General features: G+C 44.5%; 1 protein-coding gene across 1 annotated transcript; it reads left to right on the plus strand.

The window, feature by feature from the left end:
• Positions 1-490: 490 nt before the first annotated feature.
• On the plus strand, positions 491-2,982 carry LOC123429843. Its single transcript, XM_045113821.1, has 4 exons — positions 491-622; positions 695-815; positions 1,922-1,989; positions 2,860-2,982. The coding sequence occupies exons 1-4, from the start codon at positions 491-493 to the stop codon at positions 2,980-2,982; spliced, it is 444 nt and encodes a 147-aa protein (XP_044969756.1).
• The last annotated feature ends 14,712 nt before the right edge of the window (positions 2,983-17,694 follow it).

Consider the following 17,694-nt stretch of genomic DNA (forward strand, 5'->3'; position numbering starts at 1 on the left):
CCGCGCCGCTCCAGCTCTTCTCCGCCGCGGCCCTCCCGCCAAACCGTCGTCCCCGAATCCTCCGCCGCCGACGTCGGAGGGGCGCAGGGGGAGGCCACCGGTTTGCACCCTACTTCTCCCCACCCGATCCAGATCCCTTGCAAACTCCTCCCTAGCGGCGAGATCCGGCCTCCCATGGCTTCCCTAGCGGCGAGATCCGGCCTCCGCTCCCTGGCAGCGCGTGCCACGGCCCCCGCCTCGGCCCCGATCGGACGCCGCATGTCCTCCTCCGCCTACCTCCGTGCCGCACCGCGCCGCGCCGTGCGAGATCTAAGGCCCTCGCCGCGTGGACAAGAAGGGAACCCCGTCCCTGCGAGATCCCTTCAGGCGCCCTCCTCCCTGCCGACGGGGATGGTGCGGCCGGCGGGCCTCCTCGACCCGACGACGAGGCGACGTCCGTTCCTCGACCCACGCGCCTCACCGTCATCTCCACCGCGGCGGCTGGACCGTCATGGACTACTCGCTGGCGGCGTTGAAGCTGTTCGCCTCGCAGCTGGCAGGATCCACGACGGCCCCCTCCTCCGAGGGCTCCTCCCCGGCACAGATGCTCTTCAGCATCCGCTTCCAGCGCGCCTGGATCCAGGTCCCGCCCTCTCTCACGGTCCTTTCTTTTCCTTTTCTTTGCTCTACCCTGACGGCTCGCTGCGGCAGGCAGGGTGTGGTGGTGCGCGCGGACTACAGCTTCGACGACGGGAGGCTGTTCGTGGATGACGGCTCCTGCGTCACCGAGCTCATGCTCCGGCCCGAGGATGCCAAGGGCCATCCGTGGCACCCAGGTTCTCCCATCCTCTCTATCTGATTTTTCCTTGCATTCTCCGTTTCCTGGATATGATTGGTGATGTATCTATTGACCAACCCTGCTTGGGCCGCAACATTGCTCATGTAGTAGTAGTAGTTTTGCTGCTGTTGCTCAGTAGCATCAGCTGTATGCATGTATTTCCCCTGGAAAAAAAGTCGTACCATGCAGTACGAAACTGCAAACGAAGACAACCTAGAATTTACTTTAGAACCCCCTCAAGATGATCGGTGCAAGAGTTGAACAATCCCAAACACTATCAAAATACTCTGCACGTCATTGTACCCTTTGCACTAGAGGCGGTTTACCACAAGATGGTCTCATGAAGTGATTCATTATTATCAGACCTGGTAAAAGTTTTCTCATGTAGTAAATCATTATTACTACTAGAAGGTCGGATAATAATGAAGTAATTTATTGCTCATGTAGTAGTCGTAGTTTTGCTACTGTTGCTTAGTAACATTCGCTGTAGTATTATTTCCCCTGAAAAAAGATGTATCATGTACGCAAAGACAAGTGTGGAAAACCTAGAACTTACTTTGGAACCCCCTCACAATGATCAATGCAAGAGTTCAACAATCCCAGCCACCATCAGAAAAAAAAATCTCTGTAACATTTTTTTTATTGTTTACAATGCTTTCACTCTGTTCTTCTTCTGGGCGTTCCTCGTTTCTGTTGAACAATTTTTCCTATGCTGCAACATTTTTCATGCAGTAGTATGCCTGTATTTCTCCTCAAAAAATCTGTATCATGTTCATGTACGAAAGTGCAAGCGAAGAAAACCTAGAATTTACTTTAGAATCCCCTCAAGATGATCCATGCAAGAGTTGAAGAATCCCAGCCACCATCGAAATACTCTGCAAGTGCACTCTTTGCATTATAGGCTCTTTGCCACTAGATGGCCTCCCTCATGAATTGATTCATTATTATCAGACCTGGTAAAAGTGGTAGTACTTACTAACATTTCTTATTGCTTACAATGCTTTTACTCTGTTTGTGTTCTAGGCGTCGAGCTGTGTTTCTTTTGCAAGCCAATTCAGGATTTCTTTACTCTAGTTGATTGATGGCTCTATTTTAATGCTACAGGGATGTATGTGCTGATTACTGGGGCATATATTGCACCCCAGTCAACGGAAAGTCTACCGATGGTCAAGGTTCCGTCTCCCTCTCTTACTCTCTTTGTGCATCCTTGCCTGCAAAATTCTATCCACATACTAAGAAGAATTTGAGGTTCTCTGTTGGTGCTTTCTTTATTATTTGATGCAAACTTCAGTTTTGGAACCGTTTGTTTGATTGAGCCAACGCCTGAAGTTTCAGGCTGCCTGACTAATGGTTATACAAATAGGAAAAAAGAGAGAAGGAAATAGTATTGCATTCTAGTATTCATGTACATTTTAGTGGTCTCTCTCGTGGGACTGGTTCATCCTTTAACTTTGATTGATAGCACTCATGATTTTGGGCCTCGCATCCTTCAAACTGAAGTGCGCTTATTGATAAAGCGTGATGGTCCTAGATTTGTTGAAGTTTTTGGTTATGTGACCATGTCAGTTCTGCAACTTATCATTTGAACATATTGAGAACAGCAGAAAGTTCAGTAATGGCAATACATGCTCTTGTAGTGCGTGTAATCATCATGGTATTTAGACCGTCAGAAGAGCTATCTAATGTACGGATGGGTAATTTTGACATGTAATGTTTCCCATGCTTTAAATCCAACACCTGGTACATCTTACAAGAAAAAAGTGGGAAGCAACATCTGGTACACCAGAGGCATCAAAATATTCTGCAAGTGTACTCTTATCATTAGTTTATGTGTTCAGTTTCTAGTCAATTGCCACTTTACCATGGCTTACCAATCCGAGATAAAATGATAGTTTTTGTCTATCTGAAGTAGGTGGTTACTGTCTGTATTCTCCATGCTTGCCACACCTGAGATTTCATAAGAAATACGTTATGTTCTGCATCACAGTGCATGTTATCGGCTCCATCTCTTACTTTAGCGTCCCTGGACTTGATCATTGCAGGCGCACAAGATAGTGGATCTCTCAACACAGCCGGACCGTGAAGCAATGTGGTACATGGAAGTCGCCGAGGCGTACAACTTATTCTACAAGGCTGATGCCTCTGGTTTTGGCTTACCATCATGAGCACTCCTTGGTCACTCCCTGGTTTATGGCTCTTGACATTGCTGCCACTGCTTCCGCTCTATACCCACCCGTGCTTGCGTGGCCGTGGCTGGTGCCCGTGATCCGCTCCTCATGACTGTTGCATTGTCATAGATTGCTGCTGGTGACTTAGAGAGTGCCCCTTTGGTGTTGCGACTTGTTTTTGCCAGATGAACGCTCGCTGCGGCAGGCAGGGCGTGGTGGTGCGCGCAGACTACAGCGTCGGCGACGGGAGGCTGTTCGTGGATGACGGCTCCTGCGTCATCGAGCTCATGCTCCGGCCCGAGGATGCCAATGGCCAGCCCTGGCGCCCAGGTTCTCCCAAACTCTCTGATTTTTGTCTTGCACTCTCCATTTCCTGCATATGATTGGCGATGTATGTGTTGACCGACTCTGCTTGTGCCGCAACATTGCTCGCTCATGTACTAGTAGTGGTAGTTTTGCTGTTGTTGCTCAGTAACATTAGTTGTAGTATTATTTCCCCTGGAAAAAAGCTGTATCATGTACGCAAAGACAAGTGCGGAAAACCTAGGATTTCTTTTAGAATCCCCTCAAGATGATAGTTGCGAGAGCTGAATAATCCCAGCCACCATCAAAATACACTGCAAGCCAGTGTACACTTTGCATTAGAGGCGGTTTACCACTAGATGCCCTCCCTCGTGAATTAATTCATTATTATCAGACCTGGTAAAAGTGCTACTACTTACTAACATTTCTTATTGCTTACAATGCTTTTACTCTGTTTGTGTTCTGGGCGTCCAACCGCCTTGTTCGTTTTGCAACCTAATTCAGGATTTCTTTGCTCTAGTTGATTGATGGCTCTACTTTTATGCTGTAGGGATGTATGTGCTGATTATTGGGGCATATATTGCGCCCCAGTCTATGGAAAGTCTGCCGATGGTCAAGTTTCCGTCTCCCTCTCTTACTCTCTATGTGCATCCTTGCCTGCGTATTTCTTTGTGTATGCTATTATTATTTTTCCCAATCATATTCTTTCAAGTAGAGCTCCCTTTCCTTTGTGGAGATCCTAAGCAACACTCTACTCCATACTCGGTACTCACTTGCACCATACCACATATCCCACAATGGCCAACTGGCACTCAAGAGTGGTTTCTCTGCCTTGCAACTGAAGCCTATCCAGTATCCACACAAGCATACAAATAAAAAAACAGATAGAAATATCTCAACATCTCTGCAATTTTTTCCTCCTTGCAGTTTTTGTCCAGTTATAGGAAGGGAAAACAAATTGTTGGAAGAATAGTGGTGTACTAGAGTCAGAATCAATCACCTCACCTAAATGTCCTGATGTGATGACAACAGCCTAGTACTATTGCTAAGACTACTTTTAGCCTGATACGTTGTCGACTAGTACCATCGGTCATTTGCTAGGGTGTGAGGATTGTGAGGACAGGGGTGGCGAGGTGAGTTTGGTGTGGAGCATTATGTGAGAGTGCCATCAGGCACTTAATGATGGTAGCTACTTTGAACATTGCTCATGGACATATCTTAGGTGCTAGTGCCATGTACCTGTGTCTATCATGTCTGTTCATTTTTGTTTCATTTCTGTTCAGCTCATCACTGGACTACACAGGAAATTTTGCACGTTGTTGTTGTTTTCGGCCAATCAGCAGATGTGGAGGAAGCAAAATACCAGCATGCTACAACGAAAACAAGATTTCCTTTAGGCGGCACTACAAACTAAAGCAAGATAGTATTAACCATTTGTTAGCTCCTAGTAACCCCCAGATTTCCTTGGTTCTACACTCATAAATTGATGATGGCCAAACTATCCTGGTCTAATAAAGGGACATACTGTGGGTAAAAATAGAAGAAGTTGATTTTATTTATTCATCAAAAACAGGTGTGCACTCTTAACCCTTTACTTTGCTTTGTTGAGAACATATAGCCCGTATGGCGAAAGCACTGCACTCAGTGATCAATCTCAACGCCCCAGTTGCAATCTCAGCTACATTGAGATCTACCTAAAAAAAGGAGATCATTCAGGTAACGTGTACCTGGTAATTGCCCATGTGACCACTTCCATAGAAATTTTATGTTGTTGCAAAATTCCATCCCTTTTGACCTTTTACGCTTTGCCTTGTAGTAAGCTGCAGAATGAGGCCCTCAAGGAGGCCATCACCCAGGTGGTGGCGGATGCCAAGGAGAAGAACAGGAAATTCACTGAGACGGTTGAGCTCCAGATCGGCCTCAAGAACTATGACCCGCAATAGGACAAGCGTTTCAGCGGCTCCGTCAAGCTGCCCCACATCCCTCGCCCTAAGATGAGGGTCTGCATGCTTGGTGATGCCCAACACGTGGGAGAGGTATGGACCTACTGCTACTGTTAATTAATTAGTTATCCTTTTCCTCTGTAATAACATAGGTGGACTTCGAGGTACGCCTCTGTTCTATTTCAGGCTATTGAGCTTGAGACACATGTTGTTAAGGGAGTGGGGAAAGTTCATGTGAAGTAGTCTCCAATTGCTACAGCCTGGTAGAGGATGCTCGCTGAGGTAAGATTCTTGTTATGGAATTTCAAGTAATTAAATGTCAAGTAACTGCAAAATGTTCGACTCCATTGATGATTGTTGTACTATCATGTAAGTTGTTCTTCTCAAAGAAATTAAAGATGGTGATGTTGATGAGCTAGCGAAAAAATGCCCAGTTAATGTTTTTGACATTGAAGACCTGGGAAAATGTAACTTGTCCTTGACTTCCTATTTTGAAAGGCTGAGAAGTTTTAGCAGCTGCGGATGTGCTTTTATATTGACTGTTGTATCTTAGTAGCGTAGCAAGGGAGGGGTTTGTCAATCCTAGTAACACCAAGTCTACGAGATCATTGTTTTGTCATATCGCCTAAATTTTAACACTGTATTATTTATTTACAAATAAAAAGTCCTAGGCCTAGTAATACATTAAAGAGGGAACTTTTGTGGTCTATTTTAGATAAAAGGGGACATATAATTTTCTCTATATAATGGCATGGTGCTGATTTAACGCTGATATGACGTTACAACAATATTACATTGTAGTGTTTTCTGCATGGTTTCGTATCACTAGTTTCATGTTGCCTTCACATTTGAGTCTATTACTTGTTTTTTGTTTTTATCCTTGATTAGTATCATTTGTTGTATTGTAGACTTAAAATTGTGTTAGTATGAATTGTTTTTGTTTTTACAGAAGCTCAAGTGTGAAGTGTGAAGCCGTGAAGTGTGAACCCAAGTGTGAAGTTGTGAATTCCTACTCAGTTTAGAGTAGCATATTGTAGCACATCTGTGTTGTACAGATTGTAATAGATTTATTTAGATGTATATTTGATCAATTTTATGTGTTCTTAGTTCTATTTGAAATTCATTCTTGGATTGAAAGTGGTCCAAAAGACAATATATTAGTATAAAATTTAGGTTGATTCTAAGTTTGTGATGTCACCTGTATTGGATCAGATATATTTGTGCCTTCATAATGCTACAGATCAAAATGTAAAAATCTCAAGTCCCAAAATTTGACAAAATTTTGAGATCAGCATGACATGTGGGACCAAGTTATGATATTTATTTGACAAAATGTGAATTTTTTTACGTGTGGGACTAATTTTGAGATCAACATGACATGTGGGACCAGTACAAAAATAAAATGGCCAAAAAAGAAAATCAATAGAAAGTAAAAGGCCACAAACCAAAATTCGAAAAAAATACTAAAGTGGTTGTAAATAGGCAAAGGCCAAAAAGAAGCCCAATGAGAAAAAGCCCAAAAAAATAAAACCAGCTCATTTCAACCATGACATTTTGATTTCGTCGTAATTTCGCCACGTAGGACTCGGTTTGATTGCCAACGACGATTTAGGATCGTCGTAAAGGTTACGGCAATCCAGGAATCGTTGTAAAACATACGATGATTTTGATCAAAACGTCGCTGCTGTTCATTTGTGACGCTCCGTTTTCGACGCTTGGTTTTTCGTCATGTGATCGTCGTAAATTAAAAACCGTGACGATGTAGAGACTCAAAAATAGCGTCGTGTATTAGCATATTCCTTGTAGTGTTAGTTTTCGGCTATCGGTGTTTGATTCGATAACTGATCGCTCCTAACACGTTCGGGGTTGTTAAGGGGACCCCCTTGATAAACCATGTAGTGTTCAGACTTGTCCGGCAGGACCCAACATAGGTTTTAGTTTGCTAATCACCTAATTAATAATTTGCATAGGGAATAGCTACCCCGAGGAATTAATCAACAACCCGGGCCAGTGATCGTCATGAGTGTTGGTCCAGCCACCTAGCAGTCGGCAATACCACCACGGGGCAACTTGAGGCATTTGGTCGTTGTCCACTATGCATAGACGGTGTTGTCCTGAGACTGAGATACGCGGCTCTTATCAGGGTCGTCGACACACCGGGAGGTCCTGCTAGTCTTGTCTTACCTTAGCCATATATCTTGCGTATAGGAATCCCGGTGAAGCTTTGGTTCTTCCCGGAGTTGAGGTTTTCCTCTAAGGAATCCGACGAGATCACGAGATTCGTGATAGAGGATTACTTTGCGGCCCGTGACTGTTTGTGATGGACTAGTTGGAGCACCCCTCCAGGGTTTAATCTTTCGGAAAGCCGTGCCCGCGGTTATATGGCGACATGGATAATTTGTTAACATCCGGTTATAGATAACTTGAACTTAATCCATAAAACTGCCAACCGTGTGCGTAACCGTGAATGTCCCCTTCGAAGACCTCTCTTCAATCGGGAACACGGTGGGGTTATGGTTGACGTAAGTTGGTGTTCAGGATCACTTAGTGATCACCTAGTCTTCGACCGCTCGCATAGACCACCACTAGTATAATTTTGATCTTCGTAAGTTAGCCACCATAAATGCTTAGGATGCTGCAACCTAAACACTGAACCTTCCTCACCTAATAACTTGACTAGTTTCAGTACCAAGGTCATCGATTGCTGAGTTCCCATGGCTCACAGTTTACTTCAACACCCCATCAGGTACAGGTACACCCGACGCAGGTGATCCAGAGGGCACGCAGCTGGGGTGGTAGTACGATGAGGAGAACGACCGCCTGTACGTGAACTATCGAGAAGACTGAGGCAGTAGTCGTGATCGTGGGCAAGCATGCGGGATAGCATAGCCTTTTCTTATGTTATGTAGTCCGTAGCGGAACTACCTTGTCTGAATAAATGTGTGGATGTAAACTCTGATATTATCTATGTGAGATGGCAAATGATTCCCTATTTGTCATTCTTAAGTTATGTATGTGCTATGTTTATCTTGCTTGCGAAACGCATAGATGCGCTTCTTTCCATTTTGGAGCATCGCCCCCTAAATAGGAAAGGACCGCATCTTAGTCGTTACAAGTTGGTAATCAGAGCCATACAACCATAGGAGCCTTTGTGTGATCATACTTGGCCGAGTCGAGTCTACTAAAATGTTTTGAGTCTTAGTTATATAGGAGAGTAGGTTTATTTTTTTCTCCTCTTCCATGCTCTGGTGAGGTTCTCGTCTTAGGAAATCTTAATTCTACTCCTCTTCTCGCTCAAGAAAAATTGAGGATCACGCGGGTATTTTGAAATCTATATGATATCGATGTGACGGAGTTTTGTCTTGGTGCCTCATGTCTGCCTTGATTTCTTCCGGGGAGTTGAGCTCCAGGGGATTCTTGTGCACATCACCATCACTCAGACTTCTGAGTATCTCAGATCGAAGGATGTTCGTAATTTCTTCAATACTAGTAGTGGCGAGATAACCCTGATGTCCCCAATACTGGTGCAGTTTGTTCAGGAGTACTGTCATACTTTGTATCGTTGTGATCACGAGGGTCTATGTAAGATGAAGGTTCGAGATTCTGTTTATGTCTTGACGGATGTGATACCTTGGACGGGTTGTGTGAGTATTACTCCTTGTATCCGTGTACCAGATTGCATGACCAGATATTTCGGGAATTCATAGGTGGGAATTCAAGAGATTTCTGAAAACTGTCCTCTCTGAACTTGCCATTTTCATCAATGACCAGGTATAAGCCATCACCTCCAGCAGGAAATACATAGTGTTGAAGAGGTGTAGGTCGATAGTCGGTGTATACTATATGACAAGGTTGCTTATGTACCTGAGAAACAAAATCATACTACCATCATTATGCATAACACATATATGCTGAAAATATAGGTGGATGGTTGACCATGTAGTGCATTGTAGCAAACAGATATTTATGTGCATCAACAGAATGATGTTTATGTGTGTGTCCCTTAGATTTGCTAAGCCGAGAACTTTCTTATGAACTATCAAAGTCAAGGTAAGAACAGAAATAGGGGAAATGCAGACAAACCTTATCTACCCAATCAACAAACTCCTTTGATTTACATTAACAGAATGGCACTAGTATGCATGTACCTTTAATTAACTGAGCAGAGAACTTTCTTATGAAGTATCAAAGCCAAGGAGACAGCAGAAAAATAGAGGGAAATGCACACAAACCTTGGCAACCCAATCAGCAAACTCCTTGGCATTAGGTACAGTTGCCGAGAGGAACACGAACCACGAGTTTTTGGGCGCCATCACAATACTCTCCTCCCACACCACTCCCCTCTCCCTGTCGAGAAGAACAAATAGTTGATATAGTTGTACAGGAAGTGTATATGTATCTTTATTTCAATCATAAGCCTTAAAGCCACATTGGACAACTGATGGTGATGTGAATAAAGAAAATATAAGCTCTTAGTTCATCTTGTTGCATAAGAAAAATACTCCCTCCATAAGAAAATAGTCCAACTTGAGTAGGAAAATGCTAACATACAAAGAGATCAAAAAGACACAAGTCGCAAGGACTGCTCCCTCTTGCGCACCGTAGCTGATGTCCCTCCCTGCTGTCGTCCCTACACCGTAGATGATTTCATCTAGAGTATCAAGTTTACTTGAAACTGACCAGGCCCACCATTAAAAAGGTGAATAAATCATTCCTCTATGTTTTTGTAAAGTAAGAACACTAGGCAGACCAAGAAGGATAGCAATTCTTTGTTAATCTTTACCTCAAGGAACCAGATGGAACCATTCAAGGAAACACCCTTCTCGACAATCAATATCTTCTCATCATTTACAAGAATTGCTGAGTGCGACTTGGATGGAGGCTCCAAGTACTGTCGGCACAATCAACACTACAACTACATGGGAGAAGATAAGACAACTCCTCACCTAAAAGAGCACGAGCATAATCTGAATCCTCTGAAACGTCAAACAGAGGTCCAGCACCAAGTGCATATGACAGTGCATCATTTAACTCTCCCAGGTAGTAAAACACCTACATGATACGCAGCAGTCATCAATATAAGCAATAAAAAATATGATCAATACTACTAGAAAAGGTACAAAATAACATGAGATCCTACCTTAGAAACGACTAATGTAGCTAGCTATCTCTGGTCAAACTCGTCGTCTTCATACAAGCTCTCACTTCAGGCAAATAGATATGATGGAAACAAATTATTGACTTGCTTCTTTAAAAATACAGACAAGAAATTTATAATCTAAACTGAAGTACTAACAAACATTAGATTGACTTCCCAAAACATGTCATCCTAAACTAATGCAAGTAACAGGTCGATGGTCACTCTGTCCAACATCTTCCTTATCAGAGGGCAGGCATTATAAGTTTATAACTGATTATATAAGTAAGCGAGCGAATCAAACTCCTAAAACAACTTGTACAAAACTGAAAGTTCAAAGATTTGTGAATTCACACCTCACTCCTACAAGTGTCAGTTATATCCAAGGGCGGACAAAAAACCTGAAATTTTTATTTTGTAAATTCGCTTCAGACCCTCATGGAGAGCACACTCGCGCACTCGGACAGAACGAGGCCATCCAGACGAATCGCGCGACAGCAACAGCATCTGGCGAACCAGCGAACCAGATCGGAACACTAAAAGACGCCGGCCGAGAGGCGGCGGCACCTAGGTATCGCAGGAAGGATGCAAGAGGGGGGTCTCACTCACATGGCGGGGATCTGCGTGCAGGATCGCTTGCTCCGTCCGCCGGCGTGGAAGCCATTGCCGGGGCTCGCGGATCTGCGCGCAGCGGGATCCGATAGGGAGCATGGTGGTGGGATGCCACGCGACGGTGGCCTGGCCTCCGCGCTGCCTCCATGCTGGCTCTCTCTCTCGAGAACTCCCAGCACTACTTTTTGGTGATTCAGCGTCCACGTGGGGTGGGGTGGGGAAATGAGGACGATGGATGGAACGCACGCGTCCAACCACACAAGCAGTAGAACGGGTTAGCAATGGCGCACCCCCGAGCGGCGCACCATTAGTTTTTTTTTAATAGCTTACTAAGGGTGCACCATTAGTAGTTTTGCAAAAAAAAAAGTAATGACGCACCACCTACAAATGCGCCATTAGTAACCCTGGTTACTAATGGCGCACCAGCTGGTGGTGCGCCATTAGTAGTTTTGCTGAAAAAAATAGTAGTGGCGCACTGGGTGAGTGGTGCACCATTACTAGTTAAGCTAGTAATGGCACACTCTGCCCCGGTGCGCCATTAGTATTTTTGCAAAAAAAAAATATTGTAGTGGCGCACCGAGTGAGTGGTGCACCATTAGTGTCCATCAAACTAATGGCACACCTGCACATGGTGCGCCACTGCTATATAGTAGTGGCGCACTACTTGTCTGGTGCACCATTAGTGTCTATATCATCTATAGCCCTTTTCCTGGTAGTGCACTTCGCAAAATGTCTGGTGCGCCATTAGTGTCTATACCACCTACAAATGAAAGGTGCAGGCCATTGTTGAGTGGGAGCCTCCGCAAAATGTGAAGCAGCTTCGAAGCTTTCTCGGGCTTGCAAGCTATTGGAGAAGATTCCTTGAGAACTTCTCCAAGATTGCTAAGCCTCTCTCAAGTGTTCTTCAGAAGGGTGTGAAGTATGTCTGGTCTCCAGAGTGTCAGTTCGCCTTCAACACACTCAAAGAGAAGCTCACCTCTACTCCAGTCTTGGTTCCTCCTGATGACTCCAAACCTTACAAAGTGTTCTGCGACGCCTCTCTTCAAGGTATTACTTTTGTGTTGATGCAAGACAAGAAAGTGGTAGCTTATACCTCGAGGCAGTTGAAGCCAAGTGAGAATAATTACCCTGTTCATGATCTTGAGTTGGCGGCAGTGGTACATGCTCTGATGACTTGGAGACACCTCTTGTTGGAACGAAAGGTTCAACTGTTCACCGATCACACGAGTCTCAAGTACATCTTCACCCAGCCTAACCTCAATCTTTGGCAAACTCATTGGGTGGAGATGCTCCAAGATTTTAATCCGAGCATTGAGTACACTCCAGGCAAAGCTAATGTCGTGGCAGATGCTTTGAGTAGGAAGGCTTACTGCAACAGTCTCATTCTGAAGCCTCTCCAGCCTGACCTTTGTGAATCTTTTAGAAAGCTCAACCTTCAGATAGTACATTAGGGATTTCTTGCACATCTTCAGATCTCTCCTACCTTGGAAGAGTAGTCCGAGCAGCGCAACTTCTTGATGCAATGGTGAAGAAAGTTAAGATTGGCTTGGCAAAGAGAGTTCCTAAATATAAGTGCTTCAGTGTTGATACCAGAGACACATTATTCTTTGAGGATCGTCTTGTCATTCCGAAAGGTGATCTCGGAAAGGTTATCATGGAAGAAGCTCATAACTCTCTGCTCTCTATACATCCAGGAAGTTCCAAGATGTATCAGGACTTGAAACAGACCTTCTGGTGGACTCGCATGAAGCGTGAGAATCCTCAGTTCGTAAATGAATGTGATGTATGTCGAAGGGTGAAAGCAGAGCATCAACATCCAGCAGGTGTTTTGCATCCTTTGCCCATTCCCGAGTGGAAGTTCGACCATATTGAGATGTATTTTGTCACCGGGTTTCCAAAGTCCAAGAAGGGTAATGACGTCATCTTCGTCGTCATTGACAAGTTGAGTAAAGTGGCTCATTTTCTTCCAGTCAAGGAATCCATCTCGGCAGCTTAGCTTGCAGAGCTGTACACTTCGAGGATATTATCTTCGCACGGCGTGCCTATGTTGATTTCTTTGGATCGCGGAAGTATCTTCACTGCCAAGTTCTGGGACTTTTTCAGTCTGTGATGGGTACGAAGATACGATTCAGCACAGCTTTTCATCCTCAGACTAGTGGGCAAGTGGAGAGAGTCAATAAGGTCCTTGAAGATATGTTGAGAGCCTGTGTCATTTCTTTTGGCATGAAGTGGGAAGACTGCCTGCCTTTTGCTGAGTTCTCGTATAACAACAGTTATCGAGCTAGTTGAGGCAAAGCTCCGTTTGAGATTCTCTATGGCAGGAAGTGCCGTACCCTGCTCAACTGGTATGAGTTAATGATTTTCCTGCAAAAGTTTTGGTTGATTCTGGTGCATCGCATTCCTTCATATCTTGTCCGTTTGCGGCAAAGCATCATTTGCATCATGAACAGTTGCCTAGACCTTTGTTAATGGTTTCCCCGGGTTTATTTATGCATGCGAACATGGTGGTTCCCGAGGTCTCTGTCAAGATGGGTGGTTATTCTTTCGTGGCATCTCCAATTATCCTTGGCAAGTCTGATATTGATTTGATCCTTGGGATGGATTGGTTGGCTATGAACAAGGCGTCTATTGATTGTGAAGCTAAAGAAGTGAAGTGTAATACCCCAACTGTAACTTGCCATATTTGGAACCTTCATGTGTGGGTCCATGATGTCATTGCTTTGTGAGATATATATTTCATGTGTTATTTCATGTGATCATACCTTTTCTCCCCTTTGCATTCATGCATCCATATCATACATGCCTTCATTGTGTTTGTTGTTGTTGATCCATGTATGTGGTATGTGATGTTGATGTGCTAAGTGATGATGAAGTGGTGTTTGAAAGTCGGGTTTCAACTATGATAGCTTTCAACTAGATTTCAAAACCCCCCTTCTTTATTTTTCAAGCTCAAGATTTACTTGCTATAACCCTGGTTCAAAAATGTAGATCATTTAGAGTGTTTCCTTGTGGATGTGGTGCTATGTCTAGGGTATTTTAAATCCTTGTTTAAGAGGGGTATTTGTCCACAAACCAGATTATTTAATTGTGTTTTGTAAATATTTCTTAGCTCCACAATTCCTCCTTTCATTTTCTTTAAATAGGTCATAATTTCCTTATGACCAGGGGAAATTTTTATTTTTATTTTGGAGCCATAGTTTACCTAGGAGTTTATTTGTTTTCTGGATTTTGTTTTAAAATAGAAAAATCCAGTGGTTTTTCTTTCTTACCAGGTGCCACCGAGTGGGCTTACTCCTCCTCGCTGGCCTAGTAACCTTCTCTCGTGCGTAGCCCATCCCCCGTTCCTTCCTGTTGATGTCGTCTTCCTCCTCCCGCTCCTTTCCATCAGTCTTTCAGAGAGAGGGCGAGACAGAGGGCCGACGCCGTGGCTCACGGACGTTGAGACGGCCTCCACTCTCCCCCATATATTCCTTGTCGTGCGTGTCCTATCTAGGTTTCCTCCAAGCCGCCGCCACTTCCTTCCCATCTTCCTCCTCCCTCTCCCTCATCGACAGAAGGCGGCCGCGCTTCTCCTCCGCCATGGCCGACCCCTGTTGACATCCTCCTCATCGATGTCGTACCCCTGCTTTCTCTCCAAGCGTTCTAGGAGCAAGCGGAGGTCCAACTGAGCCTGTTCCCGCAGCTAGGAGCCGCCGATCGCCCCTGCTTCCATGACATCGAGGACGACCCCCTTCTTCCTCCTCTGTTCCACAGCGGCTCCTTCCTCGACGACGCCTTCTTCCTCTCCGTCAAGCGAGTCCTCCTCGACCAGTGGGTGAGCAGCCGGTCTCCTCCCCGCTTCCCTGTCGGTAAATCCCCTCATAGGTCGTAGCAGCGCTGCCGTAGTATCTCTCTGTCACCGACGCCGCTGTGCTTGTGGAGCAGTAGCTATAGGGCATCTCTCGACGAGTTTAGTGGTGAAATGGAACCGTGGGAATCCCCTCTTCCTCCCAGCGACGTGTCGTTGATCAATTTGTGGTGTATCGCCGACAGTGACCCTTCCCTGTTCCGGCCATCGTCGAGCTGTGGCAGATCCAAAGCGGATTACTCAAAAGAGCAAGGCCCCCCTCTCTGTTAAGTATCGATCAAGCAGCGCAGTGGTAGCAGTAGGTTTTGTCTTCGCGCAGGTCGTGAGTTCTAGCCCCCGCAGCGCCCCTTTTGCTTATTTGATTTTGTGGCACAGTACCAACAGGGGGAGAACATACCCTGTTTCCTTCCCCTCTTTGTCGAGCCCAGTAGAAGTAGTGTAGTGGTTGTGCTTGTGTGTTGTGTACAGGTTTGGGGTTCGATCCCCAAGCCACCCCTTTTTATTTTGTTATTTTTGTTCTTTGCTGTTTTTATAGTAGTGTTGTTGTAGCATGCTTGGGCAGCAAGGTGTGGTGTTATACCTCACATTCAGTAGGTTTTCATCTTTATTTATTTTTGCTAGTGTGCATGTGAAGGTGTATGTCCATGTGTTGATGTAGATGTGAGCATGTATGTGGTGTGTGCTTGTGTGTGCTTGTGCATATGTGCACTAGTGCATGTGGAGGAGTAGTGTATTATTGCCGTTGCAAGCACACCCATGTCAAAGTGGGCATGTGGCTGAAATTGTCAGCTTGGTGAAAATCTGTGATTTTCACAAAGTCTGAGAAACTGCTATTATTTTCTTCCCTTGTTGTTGTGGTTGCAAAATCTCATGTGTTGGGAATGAGCCCTTGCAATCAACTAGAGAGTTGGATCTTTTGAGTTTGTATAGCTCTCTGTTAAATATCATGCACTTTCACTTCTTGTAGCTATTGTTTTGGACGCTGTCAAAATGCTTCATAGCATAAACAGCTCATGAGAATCTGAGATTTTCACTAAGTCCCTGAAATCTGTTATTTTTGTCCAAGTTAGCACGTGTAGATATTTCTGTGTGTAACTCCTTTGGATTATCTTCTTGCTCATGCTTGTAGAGATCTCGAATAGCTTTTGCCACATATCTTGTTTGGCACATTTGGATGGTTGTAGGTGCTTTGCATGTTGCTCACAAACTTCTATGATGCTGTTTAGAACAAATTGCAAGTTTTAGTTGTTTTGATGCTTGTGATAGTATTGTTGGTGGTGTGGTGAGTTTCTTTGCACCACCCCACCTATACTTTTTTGTTTGATCATGTGGCAACCTGGGAATACCAGAAGTGTGCCATTGGAGTGTGCTTGTGGTGGATTTGATCTGTAAGACTCCATATCTTGTTTCGTAGTTTCCGGTTGATCCGTAGCTCCATTCTCTATGTTCTTTATATGTTTTTGCATCGTTTTCTCGTAATGCACCTATTCATGTCATCTTAATGCATGTAAATATAGCTTAGAGAGAAGTTCGGTCTAGAAGTTTATCTTCTCTTCTCATGCATATGCAAGTAGCTAGATTAGAGATGCATGCTTCATTCTCATCTCATGCATCATGTGTTTGTTGCATCATGTTGTGTTGGTGTTCATTGGCTGTCATTTTTATATTGGGTAGCACCGGGATCGGAGAGAGAGTACGTTCAGGATGAACAAGAGCAGTTCCAAGCTGAAGACATCACAGCCAAGATGACCGTGACCTTGATACCGTATCTAGCTTTGTTATGCATAGATTCACGTTTCCTTCGATTATGCTCGCTTCCTACCACTTGATATAATTGCCTCCTGATATTGCCATGAAACCCAAACACCTTCTCTTCCTAGCTAATGTTGTTTGGCTATGTAGGCGTGCTCAGCTTCTAATGATAGTGTTGCTAGTTGTAGGTGCCAGCTGACTCATGTGATAACATGAGTATTTGATATCATTATGTTTTAAACTGCTATTTAATTAATGCACCTATATACTTGGTAAATTATGGAAGGCCTAGCCTTTTGCCAGGTGATTTGTTCCGTTATTGCCGCCTTAGTTTCCGGCTACCGGTGTTTGATTCCATAACTGATCGCTCCTAACACGTTCGGGGTTGTTATGGGGACCCCTTGATAAATCGTGTAGTGTTAAGACTTGTCCGGCACGACCCAACATTGGTTTTAATTTGCTGATCACCTAATTAATAATTTGCATAGGGAATAGCTACCCTGAGGAATTAATCAACAACCCGGGCCAGTGCTCCTCATGAGTGTTGGTCCACCCACCTAGCAGTCGGCAATACTACCTCGGGGCAACTTGAGGCATTTGGTCATTGTCCACTATGCATAGACGGTGTTGTCCTGAGACTGAGATACGCGGCTCTTATCGGGTTCGTCGACACACCGGGAGGTCCTGCAAGTCTTGTCTTACCTTAGCGATATATCTTGCGTATAGGAATCCTGGTGAAGCTTTGGTTCTCCTGAGAGTTGAGGTTTTCCTCTAAGGAATCCGACGAGATCACGAGATTCGTGATAGAGGATTACTTTGCGGCCCGTGACCATTTGTGATGGACTAGTTGGAGCACCCCTGCAGGGTTTAATCTTTCGGAAAGCCGTGCCCGCGGTTATGTGGCAACATGGATAATTTGTTAACATCCCGTTATAGATAACATGGATAATCTATAAAACTGTCAACCGTGTGTGTAACCGTGACTGTCCCGTTCAAAGACCTCTCTTCGATCGGGAACATGGTGGGGTTATGTTTGACATAAGTAGGTGTTTAGGATCACTTAGTGATCACCTATTCTTCGACCGCTCATGTAGACCATCACTAGTATAACTTTG

The sequence above is a fragment of the Hordeum vulgare genome, chromosome 2H (assembly GCF_904849725.1).
Source record: "Hordeum vulgare subsp. vulgare chromosome 2H, MorexV3_pseudomolecules_assembly, whole genome shotgun sequence".
Classification (NCBI taxonomy): Eukaryota; Viridiplantae; Streptophyta; class Magnoliopsida; order Poales; family Poaceae; genus Hordeum; species Hordeum vulgare.

Excerpts from the sequence above, each read along its gene's own strand:
- LOC123429843 (XM_045113821.1), top strand. The coding sequence starts at position 491 with ATGGACTACTCGCTGGCGGCGTTGAAGCTGTTCGCCTCGCAGCTGGCA. Across the intron at positions 623-694 it reads TCCAGCGCGCCTGGATCCAG|GGTGTGGTGGTGCGCGCGGA; the intron begins GTCCCGCCCTCT and ends TGCGGCAGGCAG. Across the intron at positions 816-1,921 it reads GGGCCATCCGTGGCACCCAG|GGATGTATGTGCTGATTACT; the intron begins GTTCTCCCATCC and ends TTAATGCTACAG.